The sequence below is a fragment of the Carassius carassius genome, chromosome 3 (assembly GCF_963082965.1).
Source record: "Carassius carassius chromosome 3, fCarCar2.1, whole genome shotgun sequence".
In the NCBI taxonomy this organism is placed as follows: Eukaryota; Metazoa; Chordata; class Actinopteri; order Cypriniformes; family Cyprinidae; genus Carassius; species Carassius carassius.
Window position 1 is genome coordinate 40,744,890 of NC_081757.1, and position 15,490 is coordinate 40,760,379.

General features: G+C 37.9%; 1 protein-coding gene across 2 annotated transcripts in view; it reads right to left on the bottom strand.

The window, feature by feature from the left end:
• Positions 1–15,490, bottom strand: part of LOC132126915 (AP-1 complex subunit gamma-1) — a 31,602-nt gene that overhangs the window by 9,003 nt on the left and 7,109 nt on the right. For both annotated transcript variants that reach the window (XM_059538518.1, XM_059538525.1), the window contains exons 3-14: positions 15,349–15,473; positions 13,405–13,546; positions 13,208–13,304; positions 10,656–10,732; positions 9,606–9,701; positions 7,547–7,627; positions 7,362–7,460; positions 7,217–7,272; positions 6,908–7,021; positions 6,677–6,817; positions 6,193–6,247; positions 5,504–5,626 (exon numbers count right to left, since the gene is read on the bottom strand). In XM_059538518.1, coding sequence (XP_059394501.1) covers positions 5,504–5,626; positions 6,193–6,247; positions 6,677–6,817; positions 6,908–7,021; positions 7,217–7,272; positions 7,362–7,460; positions 7,547–7,627; positions 9,606–9,701; positions 10,656–10,732; positions 13,208–13,304; positions 13,405–13,546; positions 15,349–15,473 — 1,206 coding nt within the window. The remainder of the gene's footprint in view (positions 1–5,503; positions 5,627–6,192; positions 6,248–6,676; positions 6,818–6,907; positions 7,022–7,216; positions 7,273–7,361; positions 7,461–7,546; positions 7,628–9,605; positions 9,702–10,655; positions 10,733–13,207; positions 13,305–13,404; positions 13,547–15,348; positions 15,474–15,490) is intronic.

A 15,490-nucleotide genomic window follows, 5' to 3' on the forward strand; every position in this document is an offset into this window, starting at 1 on the left:
TGTGAAGGGCCAGTCTGTCAGATCATGAAGATTATTAGCTCCAGTAAAATAATGTACAGAATCTTTGTTCACCCGTGTTTTAGTGCGTTGTTAAGAGCGCATCCACAACGCATCCACACAACTAGCACAGTTAAGTTCGCTTGTGCATCTACAGTCTTTTGTACAATTGTATGTTGTAATATTTCGTTTATTTTATGCATATAAATCAGATTTTTCTCATATAGAATGCGTTTGGTTAAGCTATAGCCTATAAAGGGTAAATGGAGCGCTTCAGTTTGCTGGTGATCATCTTTAGCTCAGCGCACGCAGCTCAAATAGCAGCTTACAACATTAATAACTATGATTGAGATTGTCATATATATTACATTATTATGAGAACAATAATTATAATAAAATGTTATGAATTCGTTTGGTTAGGTTTCAGTGTTTCAGCGTGTTGTTGTGAAGGGCCAAGAGCGCATCCACAACAGAAGTTAAACATTCTGATTAGCATGTTATTTAGTTCGAGTTCACATATGCATTTGGTCTTTTTGTACGTATATAAGTTGTAGTATTATATTTATGTTGTACAAATATCGGAATGAGATGCGTTTCCCTCTGTTAAATAAGATGGCAGCATTTCAGTTACTGGTGTTCATTCAGCTCTTCAGCTTCAGCACACGTAGCTTGAACAGCTTTCAGTTTAATTGATTTTTATTTATAACATTTTATTTAAATGTATATTTAAGTTTACATTTATGTTCCAACAAACTTGAAAAATTCTGCTTGATAAATGCTCTAAAACCTTTTTGTAAATGATTTGACTTTCTGATTGACTTCTGTCTGTGCTCAATAAATGATGATAAGTTTAGAAATGTTGTGCATCCACTTATTATTAGTGTGACATTTTTAAAATGCAAATGAAGGGGAAAACTTCAAGATATCGGCCCTAAAAATCGGCAGCACATATCGGCCATCGGCTGACCCTGAACTCTAAACATCGGCATCGGCTATAGAATAACCCATATAGGTCAATCTCTACTGTAAACATGGATTAAGTGCATTTAAGTTCCATTCAGTTGGGGTTTAAAATAAAGCATTTTCTGAGATGCACATTAAACATAAAACATTAATTTAATTTATCTTTTAATTATTATAAATTAAGCAAACTTAACTTTTTGGTAAACAAAGAGGATTTACTATTAAAAATAAAACATGGAAGAAATGTTGTGCGATTAAACCTTAAAAAAAACAGACTTTTATTTTGACGGGTTGACGTACCTTTACGGTTCTGTGTATGACGCTAGTTTTACTCAAATCAAACGGTCAAATGCTCATAAAGTGACTGTCAGAGCAGTTTTGGAGATGTTATTCATGTGTTCACGTCCTTATTTAGTGAGACCGCAGACGCTGAAATCACCGGAGCGTCACGCACGCTTCAGTGTGTGTAAATAAAGGAAGTCGCGCTTCTGCTCCATTCATTAACAGAGACACGCAGAACATGCAGGATTCATATTTAAATAGACTGTTCCGGCTTAATATTTACAGATATTAGTCCATATCATGATTTGATGTAAGTGCAATGACCTATTTTTGATTCATTCATAAAAAATGTGGCAAATTTCGTGCCATTCCGCGTTCAACTGTAAATTCCGTTTTTATGACTGGATTCCGCGATTCCCTCCGCGTTTTCTGCTTCGCGGAAATCATAGGGCCCTAGTTGTGGTATGCCAGCTCTATCTTGCAATGGACACATGCCACGACGTTCTCTTTACGTTTGCACATGCCCTCAAATCAAAACACTGCTGACTCCTTGCAGTATGTGATTTCGGACGCAGCGCTTGTGTCTCCTTCCGCTTTCTGGGTGACGTTAACGTGTTGTGTCGCATTAAAAAAAAATTATTGCCAAAGAACCTGACGTGAGATTTAAATTATATTAAAAGAGGCTTCGAGGCAGAGCTAGGGCTGTGACGGTTGCCGTGACAACCGCGTCACCGCAGTGGTCGGTTGCTACCGCGGTTGTCTACTGCCACCGGCGGTAGTGCACGTGACGTCACAAACATAATACAAAGTTTTGTATATAAGTGTAATAACTGTAATAGTTGCAAATTCTAAGTCTATGGTAATTAACAAATTACCTCAAACACAGCGTTTCCTTTAGATTGGCAGATTTGAGCGTGGGAAAATACAGTTTATACATTCAACAAATTAATTTAGTGTGGGGCGATGGATCTTGTTGGGAAAGCAAATACCGCATCACCGATCTGGAGTCATCTGCATTCATGTCACCCATCAGCGTTTACACAAGTTCTCGTGATCGCAAACGCTGGCTGGTAAGGTTTGGTGAGGCTTTCTCCAAACTGGCCAAATACAAACGAGACAGCGATAAATAAAAGATGGTAACAAGAAATATGGCAACGATTCCTATTTCAAAGAGAGCACGTGCAGATGAGGAGTTACTGAGCTTGCTTGGTGGCGGAAAAGTAAACCAGACGCAACAACCGCGTTGCGACAGGTTTAGTCTGTCTAGTATCTATACAGGACATTTGAACTGTGTCAGTAGCCTACATCACAGACCGGACGGGGATTTATCATGTCGTGTTGTGCTACATCCAGTGTAGCATCACTGATTATAATGAGTATTTTCTCGTGTTGTTGTCGCGTCCGTTAGGGTGTATTTAACTTTCTTATTTAGGCTACTTTCTTGTAGCCTAAATAAACATTATTTCTTTGATATTTATTTTAGTGTTTTGCAGGCAGCGTTCACTGACAGAAGTGCTCAAATTAACACGAACTGACAAGTTAAATAGGATGTGTTAGATGAGTGAGACAGTGCTGGGCTGATTTCTAGACGTGCATATAAATATATCCTGTATATAATATATATAAAATATATCACATGCATGCACAGTTTAAGTCAGCTTTAATCACCTTTTTTGGTAATTCCATGAATTAACTGACCACGACACTGCTTGCACAGTTTATTTCACAGTTTTATATGAAAGGATACGCACAAAGTGCCCGCGTGCACATACTACATTGTAATCGTTTGCTACGTCATTTGTTTGAAAGTATTTCGAAATCTGTGCACAGGACACGGGCAGCCGTTCAGCACTGAAAATGCAGAGCTTCATGTCTGAGGCACAGATAGCAGGAAGCGATCAGCCGTTGGTGTACTGGCACACAAATAAGAGCCCCTTTTCTGCGCACACTAAAGCTGCATGAGCGTATACTGTACCGATCCGTGCCCTGAACATGAGTAGAACGTGAAGAGATGTTCAGCTCATGTGTTGGATGAGAAAAGAAATAGTTTTTTTTTTTTTTTTTTTTTGTAAAGTAGAACTTGCATACACGTTTGAAAAGCCAGAAGTAAACGTCAGTTCAGCATTAGGATGATTATTTTTATTTTATCTTAAAATTACAGACTAAATTTGATTTAAAAATCACCTGTGCTATAACACACTGAAAAAAAGTGTTTCATTCATCCAATTAAAAATCATTTAGGGTAATGATTCACATCTATATTTTTTTACTTGAGACAATAAGTTGGCTCAAAAACAATGGCTCAAAAAATATATATTTGAATCATTACCCTAATTTTTTTTTTTAATTGGATGAATGAAACACTTTGCATCTTTGTTTTATTCGCACCAACATTATTTGATTTTAACATTTTGGAATGTATTTATATAGCATACTTTTTTTTAGTCTCACTGGTAAAGACCTTTTTTTTTATTTTATTAAAAACCAAATTTAAAAACTAAAACAAATACTGAATGCTGATTAAGAAACATCTTATTGAATGTGTGTTGATTGTGTTGTTGGACTGTAGAACCATGCAGTTGTTGCCTTTAATTTCACATGGTTACCAGTTAATCTTTCATTTAAGGCCAGTTCTCTGTAGTTTCAACCCAATTCAAAAACAAAAGCTAAATGCTGATGTCTGTACAATCTATGACTACGTTTACATGCTGTTAAAATTCGGGTTATGGTCGGGTTAAGGTCACTATTTGGGTTTCTGAAACATTCGGGATAACCCGTTTACATGCGTGAGCAGAGAGAGTTACTCCTGTATGCATGGAATGTGTAATCAGTCGCCAATCCCGATGTAAACGGCGACGCACGGTTAGCGTCTGGACGTACGGACAACAAGACGCAATATGCATCATTTCCGATTCTTCTTCCTGTATCCAAAGACAACAACAACAACAGCAGCAGCAGGCGGATAATGAATAGTTTGGGGGAGATAGTGATAGTCTTTGTTTGCGCTGGTACTGATCCACCAGCAGCACTTGACACTACTGTGCCTCTATACTGCACGCAGGGTTTTTTATGCGCCGTCTCTACTCAAAAGACCAAGATTCCTTGTGAATGGAACATGCGCAGAACACACATTTTGATGGGGATATGCCGAAACGCGTTTACAAGACCAAATATTCGGGTTAGAAAAGGGGTACCCCAGGTATAATATCCCGGTTTTTAAAAAACGGGATATGAGCATATCCGGGTTTTTGCCGGTGTTTACATGGCCGTGCGCGACCGGGTTATTGCTAATATCCCGGTTTTGAACGGGTTATTGGCTGCATGTAAACGCAGTCATTGTTTGTATTGAATGTAGGCTACTTACTGTGCAGTTACTGCTGTTAATTTCAGATGGTTACGGTTATTGTATGCAATAGCCAAAAGCCAGTTTGGCCTATTAAATACCAAATAAATTTTACTTATTTATGCACACTTTCCTTCTTTCTTGTTTGTTGCTTAAAGATAAAAAAAATCGGAAATCGGTATCGGCCATGAAAAATCATGATCGTGCATCCCTAATTATTTTTTGTAATCGATTTACTCGAGGAATCCTTTCAGCCCTAATTCATTGCAAGCAATAATAGACCTGTTTAAGAAGACATTTTAAAAACATTCTCAGTGAGGAGTAGCCTAAGCGAATAGCCTATTTTTTTATTTTCCTCACAGTCTGCGAGTCACAGCGTGTCCGTTATGCGGTGATGCTCTATGAAATTGTTGAGAAAAGCAAATTAATTGTAATATTAATTTTATAATAAAAGTAACCTAACAATAGCCAGAAAAAAACAGGCCTACATTAACTAGAAATGACAAATATTTAATTATTTTGACAATATTTCTGGCTATAGTCCTTACATGATTGTCCTCTTCCAACATACTCCATTGTCTTATCGTCAGGACCCCCACTCCGATCCGCTACACCACTGTCCATGTTAATTTTTTAACACTTAAGTAATGTTGTCCAGTAACTTGTTTCCATTATTTATTTTATTTCTTTGTATGGCTGCTTTATGTTTGATTTATGTTTAAGTGTTTAATGCCTTTTAATGGTGAGACTTTTTTGGTTATCAGGCTCTCAAAAATTATGTAAAAAAGTGGATTTAGATTTATCGGCCAACATATCGGTTATCTGCTTTCATATTTAAGGAATTATCGGTTATCAGTATCGGCCAACATTTTCATATTGGTGCATCCCTAGAGAAAACCGTGTTAAGATGATTCTAACCTGAGAGATGTCATCCAGGAGGGCTTTGTAGAGTCTCTGTACAGTGTAGGCATGCATCTCTACACTATTTGTGATGAGCTGGATGAGGTTGGGCACAGAGTCATCCCGGACATAACTCCCTGCCTACAAGAGTAGATACAACAAAACAAGTACATCAGAAGGGCATTTCAAACTACTCTGCCATCAAAAGGGTGCATTTTGTGCATTTCCACCCAAAAAAACAGGCACTTCTAATAAATAACTGCTACTCAATCTGGAAAGACCACTGCAAAACTATACTAAATTAAATTACTGTGGATGTTAAAATGTCTTCAAGACTTGTGTTTATTTGTGGGAAGGTTATATCATCATTTGGCTCAAGTTAGTAGAAATGCAAATCGAAAGATGTCTGCTGATCCCCGGCCAAGCACTGGCTTTAGCATGAGCACAACACCATTTTGGTAGAGCAATGGCATTAAATGACATACAGAACTCAAAACACACATCACCAAGACTTTGATTAAGAAATGCTCTTAGAGGATCATTCTTCACATTCTATAATCAATATCAAGAGTTCATCAGCAACCGTTACAAAACACTGTCCAAAATGTACTTTAAATATACATCACGTGATAAACTCAAGTAATCATGAATGTGATCTAATTTAATGGTAGCAGTAAAGCAAGTTATAAGAATGAAAGAAATTTTACCGTTGTCAGAACCCTCATAATGGTGTCTATGTGCCATCTTTTGGAGGGCGCATACCTGCAACAAAACAAAAAACAAAAAAAAGTGTTAGATTTGCAAATCAGCAGTCTAAAGCTTACAAAATATAAAACCAAGCAAAAAAGCATAAATGACGTAAAACTCTTCAAAACACTCTTAACCAAATCCCTTTTAGTGCTGTCAGATATAAAAGTGTCAACAGAATGAGCTTCTGCCGATGGATCACTCATTTTATCATCACACAGCCACAAGTTGCTCTATTTGAACAGCTTTTTTCAAGGGCTTGCTTATTGAATTTGATCAGATTCACTTAACTAGGCTTTTACACTATTTTAACTCTAATAAGTGACTGCAGGCTTTCAAAAGGGCTGCAAGGACGTACAACATGACTATTGTGAATATGGAAATCATTGGTGCTTCCTCTTGCATGATTTCTGCACAACAGGTTTTCACAATAAACAGCCTTACTTCTCAGCAGCCAGGAAGATCCCTGACGCGCAGTCCGCTTTGAACTCAGGGTCACAAGAGTCCAGGAAATACAGAAGCTCTTTCATCATGCCCCGGATGTTGTTGCCGTTAACCAGGGCAAAGCTCAGCTCCATCGCACGCCTGTGGAAAGGACAAGGGTAATCAGTGGGACTCATCCTTTTATTCTGTACGTGATTATAGAAATCCATGCACAGCCTGCACATAAACTACCTTTTAATGGACACATCAAGGTCTTTCAAGCAGTCCACGATAGTGCTTCGATGTCTCTGCACAGCATTGTGGTCTGTCTGCACGGTCTTCAGTAGAGATGTCAATGCCACATATCTGATCAGGGAGAGTCATAATCATTTTGACAATCAGGTTTAGAGTGGACAGCACATGAAATGAGCTAAAGCTTTATGTCAGAAATAAAATAATGAGATCAACATTTGAAACAGTCAGTCGATGGATCACTCAAAGTCTTCATCACTGAACAGCATTAAACTGTTTCTCGCTGGCCACTTCATGAATGTCACATACCTGATGTTTTTGTCATTGTTGAGAAGAAAACGTCCCAGAATGTTAATTGCTAAAACCTGTAATAACACACAACAGCATTTTCAACCACTTTCTGCACACTCCTTTGAACCACTCACACAGTGCTTCCAATCTGAGTAACACTCACCCTAAGGCCACTCTCTGATTTGATGTCCATAATCGTAAGAACGGTTTCGTAGAGGATAGCATTGCCTACATTTTTACTCGTCTCTGTGTTTGTTGCAACCTATTAAAAATAATTTGATGGGAAAACTTTAGAAGGAACAAAGGAAAGTTTTGTGGTTATAAAGTGGATCTAATCAGACTGCTTACCTGTGCAAGAATGTCATTCATAGCTTCACTAGAATCATCATCACCCTTTCCCAGAATTCTCAGTAGCCTCAATATCCGCACCTTAAAAATGCCAAGAGACACAGTGTGGCCCAGAGGAGCTCATCAGATTGCTTTTGGGTATAAAGAACAGGTATATCATCTCATATGGGCACAATGGATTGCAAACTTAAGACCACTCTAAAAATCAATTGACATGAGGTACATTACAAAATGTAATTCACATCGACTGCAACATTAAAGGGTTAGTTCACCCAGATAGCAAATTATGTCATTAATACCTCACCCTCATGTTGTTTCAAACCCGTAAGACCTCCGTTCATCTTCGGGACACAGAGGGAGTGTCAGACACTAAATCTAAAATATCTTAAACTGAGTTCAAACAAACCAATATCCCTGAGTAATTAATTTACTCAAACAGTACACTGACTGAACTGCTGTGAAGAGAGAACTGAAGATGAATACTGAGCTGAGCCAGATAAGAAGAATCGAGGAGCTGATGATACTGCGCATGTGTGATTCAACGTGAAGCAGACTGACACACAGAGCGTCTGATCCGAACTGATTATTTTGGTGATTGATTCTTAACTGACTCTGTACTAGTGTTATGAGCGCGGGTAAACCGAAGGCTTGAATCAAGAGCAATCATCGCAAATGACGCCATTACGTCGAGCGCAAAAGAACCGGTGAACCGTTTTCTTCAACCGGTTTATTGAATCGAACTGTCCGAAAGAACTACTGGTGATCCGAAAACCGATGCAACCAGTTCTTGACTCATGAACGAGTCAATGTTTCGTTCGTTATCTGGCTCGGCTCGGTGTTCATCTTCAGTTCTCTCTTCACAGCAGTTCAGTCAATGTACTGTTTGAGTGCATGCATTACTCCGGGATATTGGTTTGTTTGAACTCAGAGGGAGTGTCAGACACATTAAAAAAGTTAACAGCTTAAGTCATTTGTGGATTAATGCGTTTTAGAGATGCGAACTGTTTAAAATGATTCAGTTCGATTTGGTGAACTGAATGATTAGTTCGCTAACCGGATATCCAGACTGCTTTGTTTTGAACTCTCTCACACAACAGACACGGAAGAGAAGACAATGCTGAATAAAGTCGTCGTTTTTGCTATTTTTGGACCAAAATGTATTTTCGATGCTTCAAAAAATTCTAACTGACCCTCTGATGTCACATGGACTACTTTGATGTTTTTCTTACCTTTCTTGACATGGACAGTAGACCGTACACACAGCTTCAATGGAGAGACTGAGAGCTCTCGGACTAAATCTAAAATATCTTAAACTGTGTTCCAAAGATAAACGGAGGTCTTACGGGTTTGGAACGACATGAGGGTAAGTTATTAATTACATAATTTTGATATCTGGGTGAACTAACCCTTTAAAGGGTTAGATCACTCAAAAAGGAAAGCTAGACCATAAATTAAAGCTAGACCAGTCAGAGTTATTAAAAACTGTCTTTGATCTCTCAAGTGGTTTCATGCCACTCAGGGGTGTTGCATGCATCAGTCCAAAGTAAGTTAAATAAAAAAAAAGTGTCTCACACAGCTCTGGTGGTTGAACAAAGTCCTCCTGATTTTGGGTGAACTTACCTTTTAATAGTGCTGTAAGAGATTTTATTTTATGGAATGGCACTCAGAAAATCTCTATTGCATGTCATATCATGAAAATGGTGTCCTAAAATAATGTCTCTGTGGCAACCCTAAGTGTGGTAAAAGGGATTGAATCAATCAAAAGAATAAACGAAAGGCACTTTCTGCCTCATTTTGCATGTTCACAGATCAGTTCATATAAGGGAAGCAAGTAGTTGATCGTACGTTGAGATGAATCCTTTAAGTAAAGCGCAGAGCAATTTTGAGTTGTCATGGGAGTGCGCAATTTTGCTACCATTGCAAACCTACAACTGGAATAAGCGTGATCTTTGCAGCCCCGGTTTTAGAAAAAGGAGGCGTGTCTAAATCAATAACAAAACAGGAAAGCCAACATCACTTAGGAGACTTTCAAAATACTGACAGGAGATGATGTCTTTACCTGCAGGAAAGGGTCACTGATGCCAGACACATCGTGCTCAGGGGAGTATCCTGACATGATCAGGTTCTTCAGGATTCGTACAAGTTGTGGAACCAGCTAGAAAAAAAAAACAGTGGGAGAAGAAATGAAAGACTATCAGCAAGATTATAGCAGGGTCTTAGAAATTTCAAAACAGGACAGCACATAAAAAGAATCAGTAAGTGTCAAAACACGTAGGCACCCCAAGTTGATCATCTTCTAATAGATTGGTTTCACTACACATTAAGACATGGAGATCATGTCAGTGTTTATTGTAATTGTTTGCCATTTTTTCTGTGTATTAACATAATCCTTTTTAATTTGGCAAAGGTCTCCATTTCATATGTGCCCCCACTTTAATGCACATATTGGAAAAACCACAACCCAATAGTGACCGTATGAAAGATAAATTAATCTTAAGGTAAACGCAGGACAAGTGAAAATGTATGAGGCCTACGCAATCCTGAATAAAAACAAAAGAAAACACTTAAAATGACAACAATTGCAAAAAAACAGTACATCAAAACCAAAAATTGGACTACATCTACAGTGACCATGACGATGAGACTTTTTATTTTGGATTGTTTTCTTTAAGCATGCACCAGCTATGAAACCAGAATGTCCTCTTACCTTCTCATTCTAACACAATGCAGGAATTGTAACGAAGACAAATGACAGAAAAAATATGAAGTAGATGTTAGGGGGGAATTGGAAAAAAGAGTCACTTTCAGAAAACAGCTTAACATAATGCTACGGTTATGAGCATGAGAGGTGGGCGTGCTGGCACAGTAGATCAGGCTGGGGGTGGGAAGAGTAGAAGCAGATATACAGAGAGGAAGAACCTGTATTCATCTCCCAGTGAGATAAACACAACAGCAGCTCAATCCAGGACAAGCATCCAGATTTCATTAAGGACTACAGTCTCATTTCAGCAACAGATAACAGTGCTTTTGTCTCAGAGTGGCTAACGTGGTGCATAAACAGTTTTAGAGGTGACTGCTGAAGGTCAAGGCATGAACGTTTGCTACGTACCTTCCTGAAGTGAGAGAGCATGTCAGGACTTCGCTCACACATTTCAGTGAGCAGGACAACAGACGTGTGGAGAACTCCTGCAGAAAACAGAACAATACCCTGATTTTCTCATCAGATTTCATTATATAACTCATGAGCAAGTTTACATTGGGAAAATGAACAAACCAATTTTCTCCTGTTGTTGCTAAATGTGAAAGACTGACTTAAATCTGAACATATTAAAAAAGCTCAAGTTTGTTAATGCTTAACGAGGGACTGACAGTAAATTTGCACGAGTGTGACCTTTACATTTTTGCTTAATTTGATGCAATACGGATTTCTGTAATTTTGTCTTGTGTTTGGAGGATGGCCTTGTTTTTTAAGGTGCTTTTTTGATGACACAAAATTACATTGAGAACGGGGGTTGGAGGGGGCATTAGCAATTTAACAATATTTCCAAAAAAAACATGTTTTGCTTAGAACATTACATTAGAAAAAAACCTTAAAGAATTTTTTTTGGCAGCATCCATCTTAAACCGAACCTCCAAATTATTATTTTTTATTTATTGTAGTATAGTATATATTTATTTAATGCCATGTCAGCATCAAAGGCTATTTTCATGGCAAAATTTTTTGAAAAAAATAGTAGAGCTGAAACAACGAATCAATTTAATCGATTAAAATCGATTATTAAAATAGTTGTCAACTAATTTAGTCATCGATTCGTTGCTAAATAACTTTTATTTGCCGTAAGCGGCTCATTTCGTGCAGATTTCAAATCCGCGGTGACCAAAGTGTGGCAGTAATGAGCCACCGGAGGTTTTACTCAGCCAGTACAGCAGGAGAAGTAGCGAATAGCCAATAGCTGGCCTCGTTTTATGTCACGTGCTTCCCGAACAGCGTCTCTGCAGCATTCAGCGTGATGTGGGAGACGGAGTACTTTACTTTGAGCCTTCAAAAAAGAAGAGTAACCTGTAAACTCTGCACTACTGAACTGTTTAAGGGGACGTTCACATATCGCGTCTTTTGCGCGCTCAAGTTCGTTATTTCCAACACCGTAACCGCATCAAGTTAAAACATTTCAACCTTTCAGAATGCCGCAAGCGCACCGCGGGTCATGTGACAAGAACTAACCAATCAGCTTCATCCTTTCCCATAACAACATTAAAAGCTCAGTCAAGATGAAAGGAACAGCTGATCATAGCTGTATATCGATTTCCATTTTGAAATAAATTTAGTAGCAGAGCTACTGCAAGCGATTTTTTGAGCTGCAAATCCATTTATCCTTTGCTGAAATTTCCGCGTCTTCAAGCAGAGAGCACATCATGGTTGCTTAGCAAAGGCAGACGCCTCAGGGGCGCTTCTGCCCGAGCGCTTTGGAAAGGAGAAAGCGGTGCACCTATCGTTTTCCACGCGTTTTTAGGCGCGATTTGTGAATGGCCCCTAAGACTTTCATTTGTGCAGATTCTCCAGTACAATGTTGTTTGCAAATGTTTAGTCGTAAAAGCTGATAACATTGCTTTTTAACAGTTAACATTTAAAGATTTACAAACATGTTCTGTGATCAGTTTGTCGTTTACCAGTTCAAAATTCAGTCGTGCAGCCTAATTATGACTGAATGAGAGAGGTAAATGTTTAAAGATATTTGAAATGCACTTTTTTTTCTAAGTATTCACTGCTCTTTTTCACACAGCAGGTTTTTTGTGTGTGTCCAATTTTTTTTTCTGGACAACCTTCTGATGGATTTTACTTTAAATTGTGAGTTCCATTCAGGTTTCATGCCATTGTCACTTTTTTTCGAAGGATTGTTTACAATTTCACAGCAAAAGCTATAAAGCTGTTTCCCAGTTAATAATAAAATACAATGCACTGCAATTTTATTCTGTTTTATCCTTATTCTTCGTGAAAATATGTTCTGAAAGATTCCTTAAGCTTTGTTCGGGATGTTAAACTACTTTAGGAGGTCTAAGGACTGCCATGGTGAAAACATTATTTGAAATCTCCTTGTGAAATTTGCTAGAGTATGGGTCAGTGTTCTGATTGCAGAAGAGTTCGACAAAGGATTACTAACACAATAAAACAACTCCAGGTATATTTTTGATGAGGATATGACCGTGCAAAATGGTTAAAATCTCTTAAAAATCTATGCTGAAGGATAAAGACCATTTATTAATAATTTACTTGGGGAAAAAATGGGAAAAACTAAAGTCTAAGTACATAAACCGATTAATCGTAAAAATAATCGACAGATTAATCGATTATCAAAATAATCGTTAGTTGCAGCCCTATATATATATAAGTATACCAAATACAATAAAAACCAGCAAACAAACAAGATTTTCACTTATATCCCACTATATCTTTTACATTAACATGTGATACAATTCTAAAACTTTTCCTGGCAAAATTTACTAAGTTAGTTAAATTTTTATTTAACATGCATTCATTTTTCAATAATGTTAAGGCATATATGATGAAAATTTTCTGATTGGAAAGAACGTTGCATCTGTTTATTCGTTTTTAATGCCAATAAAATGAGACCTATGGGAAAGGTTAAAGAATGCAGCTCTCACCATGATTTTTCTCGCTGAGCAGGTTTTTTGTTGCTGGCAGGAACATCTCCATCAGCTCCGGGACTTTGCGGATGACGTGAACCGCACACAGAGCTGCCTGAGGGCGAAGAGCTCATGTCAAAACCGTTCACACATTCAGAGCTCCACATCCAACCGGACATGAAATCCATGTTCAGCTGTGAAGGAGTGTGAAATACCTTTTTCCTCAGATAGGAGTTTGACGTTTTGAGGAGTTTCTCCACTTCTCCAGCTAAGTCACGGCACATTTCGGATGAGCCCATGCAGCCCAGGGTGCACAAGGCTAGTCCTTGCACATATTGTGTACTGTGGTTCAAATCACTGCAGAGAGAAGATTAGATGAAGATGCACAGCAATGCATACAATCATTTAAGGCAATGGTTCTCAATTGGTGGGTTGCAGAGGAAAAAGATGTTAAAATACATTTCAATAGCTCAGACAAAAACAAAAATCTACTTTTAAAATAAAGAAATTGAAGAAGCTTTCTGATAAAAATGTATATACTGAATGCAATGCAAGTTGCATAAAATGCATAAAGTATGGTTAGTTCTGACCACAATTTGTGGTGAATTACTGGTTGTTGAGAGCATGAAACAATCAAATGTAGAGCTGAAACAACTAATCGATTTAATTGATTAAAATCGATTATTAAAATAGTTGTCAACTAATTTAGTCATCGATTAATTGCTAAACAACTTTTATTTGCCGTAAGCGGCTCATTTTGTGCATATTTTAAATCTGCGATGACCAAAGTGTGGCAGTAATGAGCCACCGCAAGGGTTTTATTCAGCCAGTACAGCAGGAGAAGTAGCGGATAGCCAATAGCTGGCCTCGTTTTATGTCACGTGCTTCCCGAACTGCGTCTGCAGCATTCAGCGAGATGGTGGAGACAGACGGCAGTGGAGTAAGCTTGAGAAAGAAAAAGAAAAAAGCGGAAGATAAAACTAATCGAAAGAAGTCATCCAAAGTGTGGGAGAACTTTACTTTGAGCCTTCAAAAAAGAAGAGTAACCTGTAAACTCTGCACTACTGAACTGTTAAAGACTTTTATTTGTGCAGATTCTCCAGTACAATGTTGTTTGCAAATGTTTAGTCGTTAAAGCTGATAACATTGCTTTTTAACAGTTAACATTTAAAGATTTCTGTGATCAGTTTGTCGTTTACCAGTTCATAATTCAGTCGTGCAGCCTAATTATGACTGAATGAGAGAGGTAAATGTTTAAATGTATTTGAAGTGCACTTTTTTTCCCCTAAGTATTCACTGCTCTTTTTCACACAGTAGGTTTTTTGTGCGTGTCAATTTTTTTCTGGACAACCTTCTGATGAATTTACTTTAAAATGTGAGTTCCATTCAGGTTTCATGCCACTGGCACTTTATTCGAAGGATTGTTTACAATTTCACAGCATAAGCTATAAAGCTGTTTCCCAGGTACAAATTGTGTGTTTACAGGAAAAACATAACAAAATGCAATGTATTGCAAATTTATTCTGTTTTATTCCCTAAGGACTGCCATGGTGAAAACATTATTTGAAATCTTGTGAAATTTGCTAGAGTATGGGTCAGTGTTTTGATTGCAGAAGAGTTTGACCAAAAATTACTAACACATAAAACAAAACTCCAGGTATATTTTTGATGAGGATATGACAATGCAAAATGGTTAAAATCTCTAAAAGTCTATGCTGAATGATAAAGACCCTTTGTTAATAATTTAATTGGAAAAAATGGGCAAAACTAAAATATAAGTACATAAAGATTAATCGATTAATCGTAAAAATAATCGACAGATTAATCGATCATCAAAACAATCGTTAGTTGCAGCCCTAATCAAATGTATGCAATGCTTAAGACACCACAATTGTTTCCTGTTCAGTCATAATTTTGGTGCGAGTCCTCAAGAGGCAATTACATCAACATGGGGCACTGGTATGCCTTTTTTTAAGAAATGAAACAAATGGAACAAAGACAGAGCAATTTAAGATGCCATCACACTCAGGAAGCAGATCCCCATCAACCTGCACTTTACACTCTCCACCTACAACGGTCACATTAAACTCCCACCAATCACACGGCCAGCTGTGATTCACGGAAGTGTTGAAACAAGATGAGATCCCTGGCTCACTCACTTCTTGATGCAGTTCGTCATTAATAGATGGACGTCCTGCCTCTCGTCCAGAAGTAGCATGGCTCCCAGGTATCCTATCCGTTTGTCTGTGAATTTCTGTGATGCAATCAGTTTCAGGCACTCCAGCTGAAAATGAGATTTTG